Genomic DNA, 14,594 nt, shown 5'->3' on the forward strand with positions numbered 1-14,594 from the left:
CCTTTGGGGCTCTGTAATGCTCCCGCCACCTTTGAAAGATTCATGGATACAATATTACGTGGCCTAAAGTGGGAGATATGCATGTGCTACTTGGATGATGTTGTAATCTTCGGCCGCACGTTGGAAGAACATAACGCCCGCGTTAGCCTTGTTCTTAGTTGCATCGAGAAAGCTGGACTAGTTTTAAACTAAAAAAAGTGTCGGTTTAGCGAGCGTCAAACATTAGTTCTGGCACATCTAGTCGACAAGGATGGCGTCAGACCCGATCCTCGTAAGATTGAAGCAGTCAGCTCCTTCAAACCACCACAGACAGCACGAGAACTTCGCTCCTTCATTGGTCTATGTTCCTATTTTCGTTGTTTTGTACCTCGATTTGCCGATATTGTTCACCCGTTGACATCTATTCAGCGACAGGATGTAGCCTTCACATGGACACCGGAGTCCTACCCTACTGGTGCCTCCTAAGTCGCCCTACGGGCTTCGTCTGCTTGTGGGGGAATCTAACGAGCATACAAGAAGCAGTTGGAAAGAAGAGGAGGACGAAGTGCTTCTAGGCTGTATTGCGCGGTCACCATCATCCATCTCCTGTAAATAAAGTCATTTCTACACAACTCTCCGTAACAATATTTTTCTTTACTGCAGTAAGATCAGCTGTACATTTCACTTTGTTTCTTTTCACTTCTGTATTTTTTGTGTCGTGTTATTTTCAATGCGCCTGGAATGGATGAAATGGAAATAATGTCGAAAGCAACAGTAGAAGTACACGGGAGCATGTTTGATTGCTAACGCGTCAACAAATGAATTCCACTGATACGTAAGAATAAAACTTTCCTTAAATAGCACCCTGAAGGATGGCATATGTGAGCACAAAACAGACTGCAATTGGAACACCATACATCACGGCACGAATTATAGATTTTAGTAAACGATCAAACCTTCTTGCGCCAAAACACCGAACAAAAGTAAAAAGAATGAACTCCGTAGTGCGCCCGTAGGCACGCTTTATGTCAACGCACGAGCTGTAATTTTGCTTCTATAAATTGGACATAATGATTTGACCCAGTATAGCCGACACGCCGTTCTACGCTGCCATTCAACAACGTTAGCCAAATGACTGTCCCAAGACATGCTGGAATCGAAATGAACACCCAGATATTTGACACTTGAAAGCTATGCCTGCTTGCAGAGTCTTGTTACCTTTCGCATTAAAAAAAAGTATAAGGAGCTCTACATTTTAGGCCAATTTAGCCCCCGATAAAGCACAATACACAAAGACACATGAACGTCTGCAGCCATATGCACGAAGATCAGACAAATCCATCATGCCCATGTTTGCAGAACTATCGTAGCGCCAGATTTCCTCTAGTGATTAGTGTAGGAAGCTCTATGGCTGCAGCTGCTGATGATGAAGATGATTTATTCGTATCTCTTTTGAAACGGGGCGGTGACAAATGGTCACCTACCCTGCTCGATTGAATCCGGTATGCTATACATGTTTTCATTCTAGCGTTGTTGTCTACGTGTCCTAAAGCTTGTTTTTCTTCGATCCCGGTGGGGACTGGGAAAATTTTTTTTCGCATTCCTGGTGATAGCTTCTACGGACACCGGCCACAGCATCGCCAACCGAAATGGCTATTGGAATGAGCCCATGACAGCTTACGCTGTAAAAGTCCGGGAAATGTACTATCAAGGGGTTCAGGCATGCAGGCATAGCCTAATCCACAACATTACCTGAGCTTTATTTTTTTTCTGAGCTGCAAGGATGCACAAAAAATAATGAACGGCAGAAATCCCTAAAAGGAAATCTTGAATATCGTTGAGAATTTACACGAGTCAAAGAACACCATGATGCAATGCCCGTGTTGCGCTGCTGTGCACGAGATCGAGGGATAGAATCCCGGCCGCGGCGGCCGCATTTCGGTGAAGGCGAAATGCAAAAAAAAAAAAAAAAAAAAAAACGCCCGTGTGCTTGAATTTTAGTGCACGTTAAAGAACTCCAGCTGGTGAAAATTAATCAGGAGCCCTCCACTACGGCGTGCCTCATAATCAGAACTGGTTTTTTCACGTAAAACTCCAGAAGGAAAAAAAAAAACGATGGCGCAACTCCCAAGCAAGAATGTCATATCAATGGAACGATAAGGCAAGAAATGAAATACAGTACTTTTATACAGGGGAATCCGTAAGAATTCCTCAGACTGTTACAAGTTTCTCGAAGGTGGGCTTCAGCGGACGTATTTGCATATCTCGGCTTTGATGTTTGTGTAGTTTTTTTGTGCGAGTCGGTCTGTGAGCACGGGTGCCCCCCTTGTGTCTGTGACCAAGGGGGCCACGATTCACAGCAACGACTAGATGAGAGAAGGATAAGGTACAATTTTCTCATTATGCATGTCATTATTCTTGGCACACTGTTTTGGACGCCGAAGCACTCTGCCAATCAAACTGCAATTAAAATTATGTGCATCGTCATGACCATCCAGCTGATTGACTGAGAAAGCTCGTCTAGGTCATATATCCTACAGCTTCATTATATCTTTTGTATGCCGCATACCCAAAGCATGCCTTGTAAGTCTCAAGGTCCCTTTCTTTATATGGTATTGTAAAATATTGCGGCTTCAGTGGAATGACACGCGGCACCTTCTCCAGTTCTGGATCTGTTATCTTTGTTCACAGCTAATATTTCTTTTGTACTTTCAGTGTTTTCCGTGCCCCTGCTGTACTGCAATGTTGCCATCGGTCTGGCCGGAACTATTTATACAGCTCTGGTAATGACACTTTCATTGATCTTTGTAGCTAGCACGCATTATATTTGCCATACCACTTTTATTCAGTGAGCTCGAGCAGATCTTTAAAAAAATCAAAGGCCCTTTCTTAAAAGATGGTTCAACGCGAAGCTTAGTCCGATGCAAACTAAATCAAAGTCTAAGTCGAAAGCTAACGACCACACAACGAACAGAAGAAATGCTGAGCGACCCGATGCGATGCATATGTGATTTGATTGCTTGTTTAGGAATATATTTTTTGAACGATGAAGGTGAATGCAGACTCATCTTTTAAAGTTGCATAGTCTTTATTTTAGATCATGTAGCCGTTTATTACACGCACAGACTCACATTTTCACGGACGACTATACACTTGCACAGTATTGGCTTGTGCTCGCTCTGGTAACCGGTCAGAGGCTCTGCCGTTGCTGATGCATGGGGTCGGCCTTACGGAAACGATCGCGCTCGCCCTTACGTTCGCCTGCAGCAGCCTCTGTTGCCGTGCGCTGCACCCACGGACTACCCATGGTGACGGCCAGGAATGCATCGCGTGACGCGGGTATTGCAATGCAGATATATACAGTTGGTCTGGGTAGCATGGCGTTGCAGTTCCCATTGTTCCTCTCGGTACAACTGCGAATTTAAACTGTATTGTTCTGTGATACGTATGTCGTGCGCCGGTGTTATATGGTGTGAGATGCGCAGATGGTTTCAGTGTGCAAGTTGGCTTTCCGGCAGTTCGTTTCCGGCGCTCACGGAGGAATCAGTGGGACATAAAAAGCTTCGCTGTAAACTTCACGCAAGAACTTCTCCGGGAGTTGTATAAGCATGCGTCAGCATTGCGCCACTTGCCATACGCGGAAAGTTATCGTTTTACCGGTGTGTGTTGGGGGGGGGGGGGGGGGGGGGGGGCTGGGGCCCGACCAGCTTTTCGAGACCTACTTATGTATGTGCATATATATAAAACGATAACTGTCCGCGTATGGCAAGTGGCGCAATGCTGTCGCATGCTTATACAGCTCCCGGAGAATTCTTGCGTGAAGTTTACAGCGAAGCTTTTTATGTCCCACTGAATATATATATATATATATATATATATATATATATATATATATATATATACCCTTTGCTACCAATCTTCTGTTGCTCGCGTTATGCCGACAGCACTTATATCGACACTCCGGGCAAATTTTCGCCATTGTCGTTACCGTGATGCTCCGTATTCACAGCCATATCAATGAGCGACCCATACACTGTGGGTGCGGGAAAAAGCACGTAACATTGAGCGGAAAAGGATGGTGGCTTGATGGGCATTATCTTCCCACGCGTTCAATATTCGGGTTATTTGTAGGTTACGTAATCAAACGCGAATGGGAAGAAGAGCACGCGTCTTCCCTCCTAGTCCTGCCGTAGCTGTGAATGACTGTGGGCTGCTGACACTTATGCGGCCCGCGTGCCGTACCTAATTGTTGGTAATCATTGGTGGGCGCAATGATAAAGGTGGAGCCGGGATGGCTGCTAACTTTATGCGCGCTGTCTTCCTTGCCGGGCTGTCTTTCCGCGCCCCTAGTGTTGCAGAGTTAAAAGACAGAGGCCACTGCAGATCACTGACAGAGGCCGTCTGTAATGGACATAAAGATAGGCAGATAATGATGATGAATCTAATTTTTGGAGTTGCGGTGAATCGCGCGGCTGTACGAACCGTTCACCTCCACTGCCGGGGTTCTTCTTAATGCTTGGGTTGTAAAAGCGAGTGTTCGAGGTCATCCAGTGAGATATTTACAGGTTTACATGGATGCATTACACTATGCATCCTATTTTAATTTTAGGTGAATGTTTACTACAATTCATTTGGCCTCTCTAACTAACGTATAGACTCGCGTAAGGGCCGCACTTTTCTGTTGCGGTTTTGACGGGCCTTTGATGGGGCCGGGCCATTTGACCTCAATTTTCCAATACGAGTATGAAATCCGCTGTAAACCTCCGCGCTGACCGCCTCTCGACATCCAGTAGCGACGCGCGAAAGTACGCTGCCCGCGACAATTCGCTGTTGAGCCCGATCAGAATCCGCGCACAGAACGCAATTGCTTCTCGGTTGGGTGCCTTTTTTAATATTGGCGGTCAAGTTGGGGGTGTGGCCCTTACACGGGTGCGATCCTTACACGGATTCACACGGTAAGAATCTTCCTTCATATAATTGTCTTCTACTTCGCTATCACTAATACTGCTTCGCCTTACCGGCCAAACTGCACTCTTTTTGTTTAGTACTTTGAGTCCGAGTATAAGCGCTGCTGCGCATGACTTCTAGACTTCTAAATATTCTAATTTCGAGTAAATCCGGCTTGACATCATTTCGGTTACTGAGTGTATTCTATATACAAAGTGTTTCAGCGAACACTTTCAAAAATTTTTTAAAGTTTGCCTGTGGCAGATAGCACAATTCTAGTTCATGAGATCGTCTACTCGAAGAGGAGGACTGCGCTTGTCCTCCTAATGCCTGGATTTGCCGAATTAAAGCGAAAGTATAAATTAAATGTCGTGCACTTTCGCGCCAACAATGATGCGGTAAGCTTTTAGCCACAATAAGTGAAAATGTAGAGGCAAAGGTAGGTAGAAACCTCAAATTATGTGGGTAACAGCACTCCGGTAATGCCACTCTACGGGCGGGGGGGTAGTCTACGGATCGCAGGGGGGAAGGGGGGGTTGGTTTTAGCCCCTGGGGCAAACTCCCGAGGGGGCTCGAGCCCCGGAGCCTCCAACTTTGTCGGCGACTATGCCACTTGATCACCTCCAAGCAGCCCGGTGTCATTGTCAATGTTATGAAACTTGATCCGACCAGTTTAAACGACAGCACTGGGGCGACACGAACGGCTCGGATGGCGGCGCAAAGTGAATTGATGGCGCACGCAAACTACTGCAGGTGGCGGTGCCAGGTGTACTTATGACGTTCCGATCATTATAAGCCGTTATCACTATTTAGCGCCTTACCCATCCGCGTCGAACCATTATCAACCGTGATCAATCGTACTCCGGCGGCGGCTGTGTATGGCGCCGCTGCGCGGGCCTTATCTTGAAAGCGAACTACGATGGGAACACAGTTCGTCGAGTGCTGATAGCTTCGTGTGCGATGTGTTCTCGCCGCTTAGTTCGCGTTGAATCGAGAGGGAGCACGAAGGTGTTCTCGCTCACTGCTGCGGTCTCTCTCTTAAACGATTGTCTTACATGACGGACGGACGGACGGACGGACGGACGGACGGACGGACGGACGGACGGACAGGCAGACTCACGGGTGTCCTCGTTAGGGTAGGCATAGAAATGTCTACTCATTTAAACGTTGGTTGTGCCATCGTTGCAGCACCTTTGGAGAAGCTCTCATGGAAGAGACGGACGTTACTTACGAAGAAAATTGCAATGTGGAGAGTCCTTATGAAAACATTCACTGTTGTTTTTTATTTATTCACTATAGGTCACATGTTCCATTGCCGCATTGCAGTTGAGCTGTAGTGAAGTCATGTTTGCTTAAAGGAAACACTGAAATGGTCCTCGCTCCCAACTAATAGTTTCGCAAAGGCTGCTATCAAGCAGTAGGGGATGATCTTAGTTGTAACGATAACGTATTTTTTTGTAGGTTTTGAAGGCGGCTATCTCGAGAATGGCGCTAGTCTCAAGCTTCCTGAGAACCAGACATCACTTCGCTACTGCTTGGCTTCAATTTCGCAATTGAAACGTGTGTCGTAAAGTGAATAGGTGATACGTTAATTAGTGTGAGGTGAGCCTTTTAAAGCGAATAGATTAGTTTCACTCTATCGGTCGTTTTCGTGGTATTTCAGTCGTACGAGGTTTGGTCGGGCACGGGGGAGGGAAAGGGCGAAAACTTGCCGAGGTAAAGAGTGCGTGCTCTTGGCCAATTGAGCTGCGAAGATGGCGGGCAGTGGAGGGGAGGGGGGCGTCGTGCGTAGGGTCTTGCGTAACCGAGTAGTGGAGAGGAGCGGGTAGAAAGGGAGGTGGCGCACTATTGCTCGTCATCTTCCTCGCTCGTTCGTCGCCGGAAGACAAGGGAAAAAAAAGGGCGTGCTCCAAAGCGAATTGGGTGTTCAAGAGGAGGAAAGTTTGCCGCTAGCAGGTTCGTCGCACGTGTCGCTGGCCGCCCGGCGGTAGCCGGCCCATCATGGATGAGGACGACGCGACGGGACGAGAATCCATACCGGACTCTCGCCTACGATAAATACACGGCAGGCGCAGGCGAGCGTTCTGTCCAACGGTGACGACGTTGGCGCCGACACATGAAGGAGCGCAAGAAGTGAACGCGTTTGCTCTCCACGGCTGCCACGAAGGAACTCCGGGAAGGTGCACAGGGAAAGGGCGCGTGCTCTCGCGAAGTTGCGGTGATGGGATGCAAGGCGGCGGGGAGATGATACTGCCCTCGCTCGTTCGTTTGTCCGGGGCTGTTCGCTTACACTGACAATCATCGTCGACGGTGTCTGCATAATTATTGTACTGTACTACTTCAGACCCAAACAACATGCGCTGCTTCACATCGCGCCGCTATGTGGCACCTATAATTAGGCGCTGATGAGTCTGCACTATCGGCGCGTCAGGTTGCGACGAGAATATGCGTGATGCTCTCTGAAGGTGGTGCTGGGTGTTGGTGAGCATCAGAGCCACCATGCAAGCTCACGAGGCTGTGACACTTTGCTATGACGCTAACATACCAGTGTCAGCCATAACCATGGCGGCAGTAGGAATATGACGCAGTGACGAAGAAAAAATGACTTCAATGGAACGACGAAAGCGCTTTGATGACAACGGCATGATGATAATGAGATGATGATAGTGGAATTATACGGTATAATGACTGCAACGGTACTTTGATGGAGGCACAGGAAGTGCAGTTCATATTTGGTAACAGATGTTCAAGGCAATTGTCGGAGTCATGAGGGAGGTAGCTGGCCGAATACTGCACCAGGGAGGCCAATTCCTGTTCTGGTGAGGGAGTGACTTTGATGAAGCTTTATGGGCCTTCCTAGTTTGGTTGCACCTGAACTAGTATAGCCCCACTAGCTCTCGGCGATATATTTTTTTTCAGTATTGTATAAAATATTCACCAAGATAATTTCCAATAGAATCAGGGCAACACTTGACTTCAGCCAACCAAGAGAACAGGCTGGCTTCAGGAAGGCATATTCTACGATGGATCATATCCATGTCATAAATCAGGTAATCGAGAAATCTGCGGAGTACAATCAACCTCTCTACATGGCTTTCATAGATTATGAAAAGGCATTTGATTCAGTAGAGATACCAGCAGTCATAGAGGCATTGCGTAATGAAGGAGTACAGGAGGCATACGTGAATATCTTAGCAAACATCTACAAGGATTCCACAGCTACCTTGATTCTCCACAAGAAAAGTAGAAAGATACCTATCAAGGAAGGGGTCAGGCAAGGAGACACAATCTCTCCAATGCTATTCACTGCATGCTTAGAAGAAGTATTCAAGCTGTTAGATTGGGAAGGCTTAGGAGTGAGGATCAACGGCGAATATCTCAGCAACCTTCGGTTTGCAGATGACATTGTCCTATTCAGCAACAATGGAGACGAATTACAACAAATGATTGAGGACCTTAATCGAGAAAGTGTAAGAATTGGGTTGAAGATGAATATGCAGAAGACAAAGATAATGTTCAATAGCCTGGCAAGGGAACAAGAATTCAGGATCGCCAGTCAGCCTCTAGAGTCTGTAAAGGAGTACGTTTATCTAGGTCAATTACTCACAGGGGACCCTGATCACGAGAAAGAAATTTACAGAAGAATAAAATTGGGTTGGAGTGCATACGGCAGGCATTACCAAATCCTGACTGGGAGCTTACCACTGTCGTTGAAAAGAAAAGTGTACAATCATTGCATTCTACCGGTGCTAACATATGAGGCAGAAACTTGGAGGTTAACAAAGAAGCTCGAGAACAAGTTAAGGACCGCACAAAGAGCGATGGAACGAAAAATCTTAGGACTAACGTTAAGAGACAGGAAGAGAGCGGTGTGGATCAGAGAACAAACGGGGATAGCCGATATTCTAGTTGACATTAAGCGGAAGAAATGGAGCTGGGCAGGCCATGTAATGCGTAGGATGGATAACCGGTGGACCATTAGGGTTACAGAATGGATACCAAGAGAAGGGAAGCGCAGTCGAGGTCGGCAGAAAACCAGATGGGATGATGAAGTTAGGAAATTTGCAGGCGCAAGTTGGAATGCGCTAGCGCAAGACAGGGGTAATTGGAGATCGCAGGGAGAGGCCTTCGTTCTGCAGTGGACATAAAATATGGGCTGATGATGATGATGATGATGATGATGTTCAAGGCAATGGTGCTACCGAAAATGTATTATGTACTATTTTTGTTTTCCCACTGAAGGGTGGACTTCGTAGCGTTGTATGGGCAGACTGTGCTCAAGCAGCGGTGATGGCTGCGACACCTGTAATCATCATTGGAAAAGTCATCTACGACTCAGACAGCGCCAACCCACCGTTGAGGCCTCTCTCTGACTTCAATGCTACGCAGTACATGTTTAGGTGAGTGTTTTGCATCGATAATCCTCCCGATGGCGATTTCTACGTTTCTGACCTCAAGAAAACGTCGTCAGATTTGTGCATCTTGTAGGCCTAAGGAATTTTTGTGGCAAAGAGAAAACTCATGTTCCTGTCGAACATTTGAGCAGCTCTCGTGCACACGGGGTGCGCGCAAAGCAGAGCCACAACTATTGCATCGACATCAATGTCGTAGAATGGCCAGTCGCTTGCAATTATCGCTCTCCATTTAATCCTTGCGAAGCTAAGAAACGCGTCGAATGATTCATTCTTAGTTTATAAGGTTTTCTGTGTTTGTGGACAAAGCCTTAAAGCCGAAGCATGGCGGCGTTTTTTTTTTTTTTACAGTGACAATTTCTGAAGTTTGATTCAGAGCTGGAAATGTTGCTTTCAAAGAACCCACGGAGACGCAAAATCTTGCCATAGCGCCCAAAATAAATCTATACATTTAATCTTTCATCTTGGGCCGTCTGGTAGATTGTAAATCGGTAAACATTTGATCCCCTGCGCGAGAGCGCGAAAGAGGCATTATTAATTAGCACAAACTTGGAATTTTTTTCGGTGTCCCTCGGGAAATCGAATACAGAAGACTTCCATTTTTTCCTATTCTGGTTATTTGGGGTTTTCGGTTAATTGGATTTCGCCCGAAGAGCCTGGCCAGTGCTTCTGAATTTCTAGGAGCCATAACTTTCGTTATTTCGAAACTAAAGTGGGCACGCAGGATAATTTGAGCTTCACCCGAATGTATATGTGCGCGCCTGGACCCTATGGCGACCCCCATAGCAAGCACTTTATCCTTTAGAGACAGCGTCTGTCTCTGCAGAGCTTAGAGCACAGTGAATGCGTTGGACCTACGTCATCTCCCGTCTAAAACACCCATTTTCCGAGTGCCCTAGGAACATTTTCAAGAAATAACCGTAGCTAAGATTGTCTCATTACGGTATTTACCAGATTTTAATGTGCGCCTTTTATTCGTGTAGTCAGAAACGAAACCACAACCACCTTCTCGGTGTTCAAATACTCTCCCGCATAATAAAAGTGTACTATGGTGAAGCAGACTTTAGGAACCCGGCCGCCATTGTGCAAGGCATATGCTGTCGGCCTTTTTTTTTTCTGCAAATCGGGTGCGAATTTGATTTATACTTTGTTGATGATCCTTATCCTCATTTGTACGATAGTTTTATACTTTGGAGACATAGAAAGTGGGTGAGTGCGTGATTCGGGGGCGTGTTAGATTAAGGCAAATGCTGCCAAAGCAATCCGTGGTATGTTCTGGCGTTTCTTTCTTTTTTTAACACGAAAGTGTTTTATGCCGGGGTCCACCAAGACTTCACTGACGTATTTCCGTCACGGAAATACGTCACACGAACATACACGAACATAATACAAAGAAAGAAACCAGAAGAAAAAGTTCCACAAACATGCAAAATTTGGAAATCGAACCCACGACCTCTCGGTCCGCGACGATAGATCGCCGAGCGTTTAACCCATTGCGCCACAAACGCATGTGCAGAGAGCTACACAGACGCGCCTTATATATCTAACACTCCTCCGTGTACCCGCGCTCTTGCTCGGGGCGGTGCCGCCGCCTACGAGCAGAAAAGAGAAGTACTGCATTATGACACTAACGCGCACCGACAGTGAACGCTTCGGTGGTCTCAGCACTACGACGCCTCGATGCCAGCATTCGAAGGGACGCTGGCATCAAGAAGCACTACCAACGCCCCCTAGGTGGCGTTCACCGTACTCAGCACAGCGGAGCGTGGCCTCCGCAATTAGCTCTGAAAATGTTTCTGAAGTTGATCGCGGAGGCTGCAATTACGACGCGCTGTACGCGCTGATTTGACTCGGTGACGATTCAGTTACGTGCTTTGTCTTGCGCGTTGTATTAGTGTGTCAGCACGTGCTTCGTCTTTCGCGTTGTGCGAGCGTGTGCAGCGTAGTGCAGCTTCCATATGCACGACGGTTGCTTATGGTCATCGACGTTGGTAGTCGTGATGGAGGAGACGTGCCACCAGGCGTCAGCGTGGGTGCATCAACGCCTAAGGCCGCTTTAGCCACAAAACACCAATAGACATTATATATCAATGTGCAATAAACATTACACTACTTCTGTGAAGACACGTTTCACTTTCGTGTTCTATACCGATTCCTATATAAGAGGGATCAACCATATTTTTTTTGCATCTCGCTTAATTCGACCCGCCAGGTAATTCCGTCAGTTTCATAGGTACCGCCAAGGTCAAAATAATGGAAGTCGGTACTATATACATATATATTTTTGAGTCGTGGAAAATAAAAAAAAATCACTCACACAAAATGTGCTGCAATCAGTAACTGGCTGGACCGGCTGCCCCGTGATTTAAGAACGGCGAATAACAAACATTCATCGGTTACATTGCCTTGAGCGAGTGCTAAAGATATCTACAGCGTTGAAACTTCACGTGTACGTTTTTTCCAAGACACAGTTTATGCGTAGGAGCTTCATTTTTGATCATGACAGACAACAATAGCTCACAACACCAAATTATGAAGCGGCAAAAAAGAAAACACGTCATACATTTCTCCCGGTGTTTGCCTTTACATGTATAATATTACCGCCAAATTTTATTCCGCCAGATTCCATGGTTTTATCGCTAGGTTCAAGCCTATAGCTTAAGCAGAAGTGGACTCGATCCGCCGCATCTAGGCGTAATAGTGCGTTTCACGCAATCGTTGTCCGCGCACACATGAGCGTCCTCGATGAGCAGCTGCGTGCAAACCCATGGTCGGTCTGGTGCGCGCGATGCCAGACGCGCGCTACAGACCAGCCGTGAAATACAACCCCGGGCTACACACACTATCTGATTGGGAACGGATGGGAAACGGCAATCTAATCTGCCCTTTCGGCGTTGACAAACGGCGACGCTGTTCCTCATCACAAATTTTGCGTCAGTGTCTCTTACGCCGTTCTTCATGGCATCAGCGTACTGACACGCCCGGTGTCTGCCACGGCGCTGTTTCTCCTGGGCAGCGACAGTTGTCTCGCTTGTTGCATTGCGCAATGTCGCCTCCGTGTATAGTTTGAGAACCGTGCAAGGAGCTTCCGTGCAACGCCAACCCTTGCCATAGCTGTCAGTGTTAAGCCTTCGGGTGAAACTACCACTGATTTGCTATTCTGGACACTTATGATATGTGGCACGTGTTAACTGACTCTCCAATCGTAACGTCATTTATTGCCACATAAAGTAGTTTTAATTTTCATTCTGTGCGTCGCATTTTTATTAGTATACGCTAACATCCGGCAGCCAGGCATAACGTGATTCGGTTACACATAGTTTTGTACGAGATCTATTCGTGAGAATGTCTTGTTGCTAGAATCATAGGCGGCGTGGATGCGCTCTGCTATCTTATCAATCACTGCAATTTACTGCTGTTGCAAGATCACAGTATTTTATGATTGAGGCCTTGCTTGCACTCTAAGAACAATTTTCAACCTCTCTGGCTTATCTCGTGCGTAAACAATAACCGAGATCAACTTTCATGGGCCTTTCTTCAACATCGCGCACCTGGTTTTTCAAACTCACGAATTGTATGTTCGTCATCAGCGTGACATACCACACTTGACAGGAAAGTAGCGAGCGCATATTTTTTCAGAAAGGAAACCCAATTATATAGTGTTGGGGCAAGACACGCCCCCAAGGGTGTGAACCATTTTGGAGCGTATATATCCGGGAGAGCTGCGTTCTATGCTGTTCGTTTATTGATTTTATTTTTTGTACTTGCCAAGTGACTGTTACTCAATAAATGCACTAAGCTTTGCTGTTATTCTAGCACCGGTCGTCCGAGAACTTAACACTAGGCAGTCGCCCCTAAAAATTCAAAGAATGTCCTGTTTTCTGATTCCCAGAACGAGCTTTGACCCGACAACCGAGGAGAACGTTTGGAGTGGTTTGGCAGGAGCGCTGCCTTACAGCTTTGTGCGGTTTGGGTTCGACCAGATGGTAGTGCAACGATTCATGGCAGCGAGGACCCTACGAGAAGCAAAAAGGTACATAGGCTTCGTTAGCATGTTTTCGGAGGTAACAAAAAAGTGGCGTTGATTTTCCCGTCTTCACAATTGAGGCTTGCACCAGTGACATTAACAACTATATTGAAGTGGGCAATTGTCTTGCAATGGACCTGCACTGAGCTGCGAAGGAAACCCGGGCCCAAGAGCGAGTCCGTTTCTGCAAAAGGCAAGCTAGCACCGAGCTACGGGCTTCCTTGGTATCTTGCTGCGTCTCCAAGGAGGATGAGAATTTCTTCTCTTCATACGTTTTGTGGATATCTACGAACTGCAATATTCCAAGGAGAAAACGTTTAAAGCGTTAAGCAACAGTTTCTCAACACTAAGAAAACCTGGGCGATCTGTAGACAATGCTGCTGTGAACGTACGAGCCAAATATCATTCCGTGGTATTTAGCCGGTGAGCATGCAGCTCAACGTCTCTCATGAAAGATCGATTGCTCTCCCTGCGACATTGAATGAATGAATGAATGAATTCTTTTATTAAGAAAAGGGAGGACCGAAGGTCGCTGGTGGGGGAGGACATTGAACGCCTTCTTTATTGTGTCCCGCCTATGACGTCATTGACCAGTGAGAGAACCCATGGGCGCCGGGCGATGACCAGATGGCGTTGCGGCTGTTTCTGCTTCCTAAAAGATCTGCCGACGCCTGCTACACCTGCCGATGCTAGATCTGCCGACGCGAATCATTTTTTGAAAGACTAGGGAGCCTACATGCAATGCTGAGCCTACGTGCAACGCTGCTTCAAAATGCGTTGCATGTAGGCGTTGCATGTAGGCTCCCTATGAAAAACAACAGACACGCGCTTTTTAACGCGATAGCGTTTAGGGCCCCGTGTTACAGTGTACTGAATTGAGCAGTGGAACGACCGCGCTCCTTGGGCGACTATCGCGGAGGCGAAAGTAGCGTAGGCGCTGTGATCGGCGACTACGGGGAGGCGCGAATCGAAGCCTACGCGGCATGAGGACTCTAAAGGCTACTTCCGCAACTTCTTTCATTCAGTCGCACCCAGGACGCGCCCGTTAAGTGAAATAAAATTTTCTAGCGTTTGAAATTTACTCTTTCTCTATTTTAGCCAAAAACCGCGATGCAAAGATGCTTTCTCGCACCGATTGGAAATGATGGTGCATGCCGTGCGCAGTGTTTACTGGTATGAATAGATGAGACGAAATAAGTAAAAAAAAAACTGCAACAGATAGTGATTAC

General features: G+C 46.8%; 1 protein-coding gene across 1 annotated transcript in view; it reads left to right on the forward strand.

Moving 5' to 3' along the window:
* LOC119454256 (sodium-coupled monocarboxylate transporter 1-like) overlaps positions 1-14,594 on the forward strand; it is a 106,801-nt gene that overhangs the window by 47,608 nt on the left and 44,599 nt on the right. The window contains exons 5-7 of the mRNA XM_037716231.2: positions 2,695-2,762; positions 9,169-9,326; positions 13,231-13,371. Of these exons, the coding sequence (XP_037572159.1) occupies positions 2,695-2,762; positions 9,169-9,326; positions 13,231-13,371 (367 nt within the window). The remainder of the gene's footprint in view (positions 1-2,694; positions 2,763-9,168; positions 9,327-13,230; positions 13,372-14,594) is intronic.

The sequence above is a fragment of the Dermacentor silvarum genome, chromosome 5, assembly GCF_013339745.2.
Source record: "Dermacentor silvarum isolate Dsil-2018 chromosome 5, BIME_Dsil_1.4, whole genome shotgun sequence".
NCBI classification, from domain to species: domain Eukaryota; kingdom Metazoa; phylum Arthropoda; class Arachnida; order Ixodida; family Ixodidae; genus Dermacentor; species Dermacentor silvarum.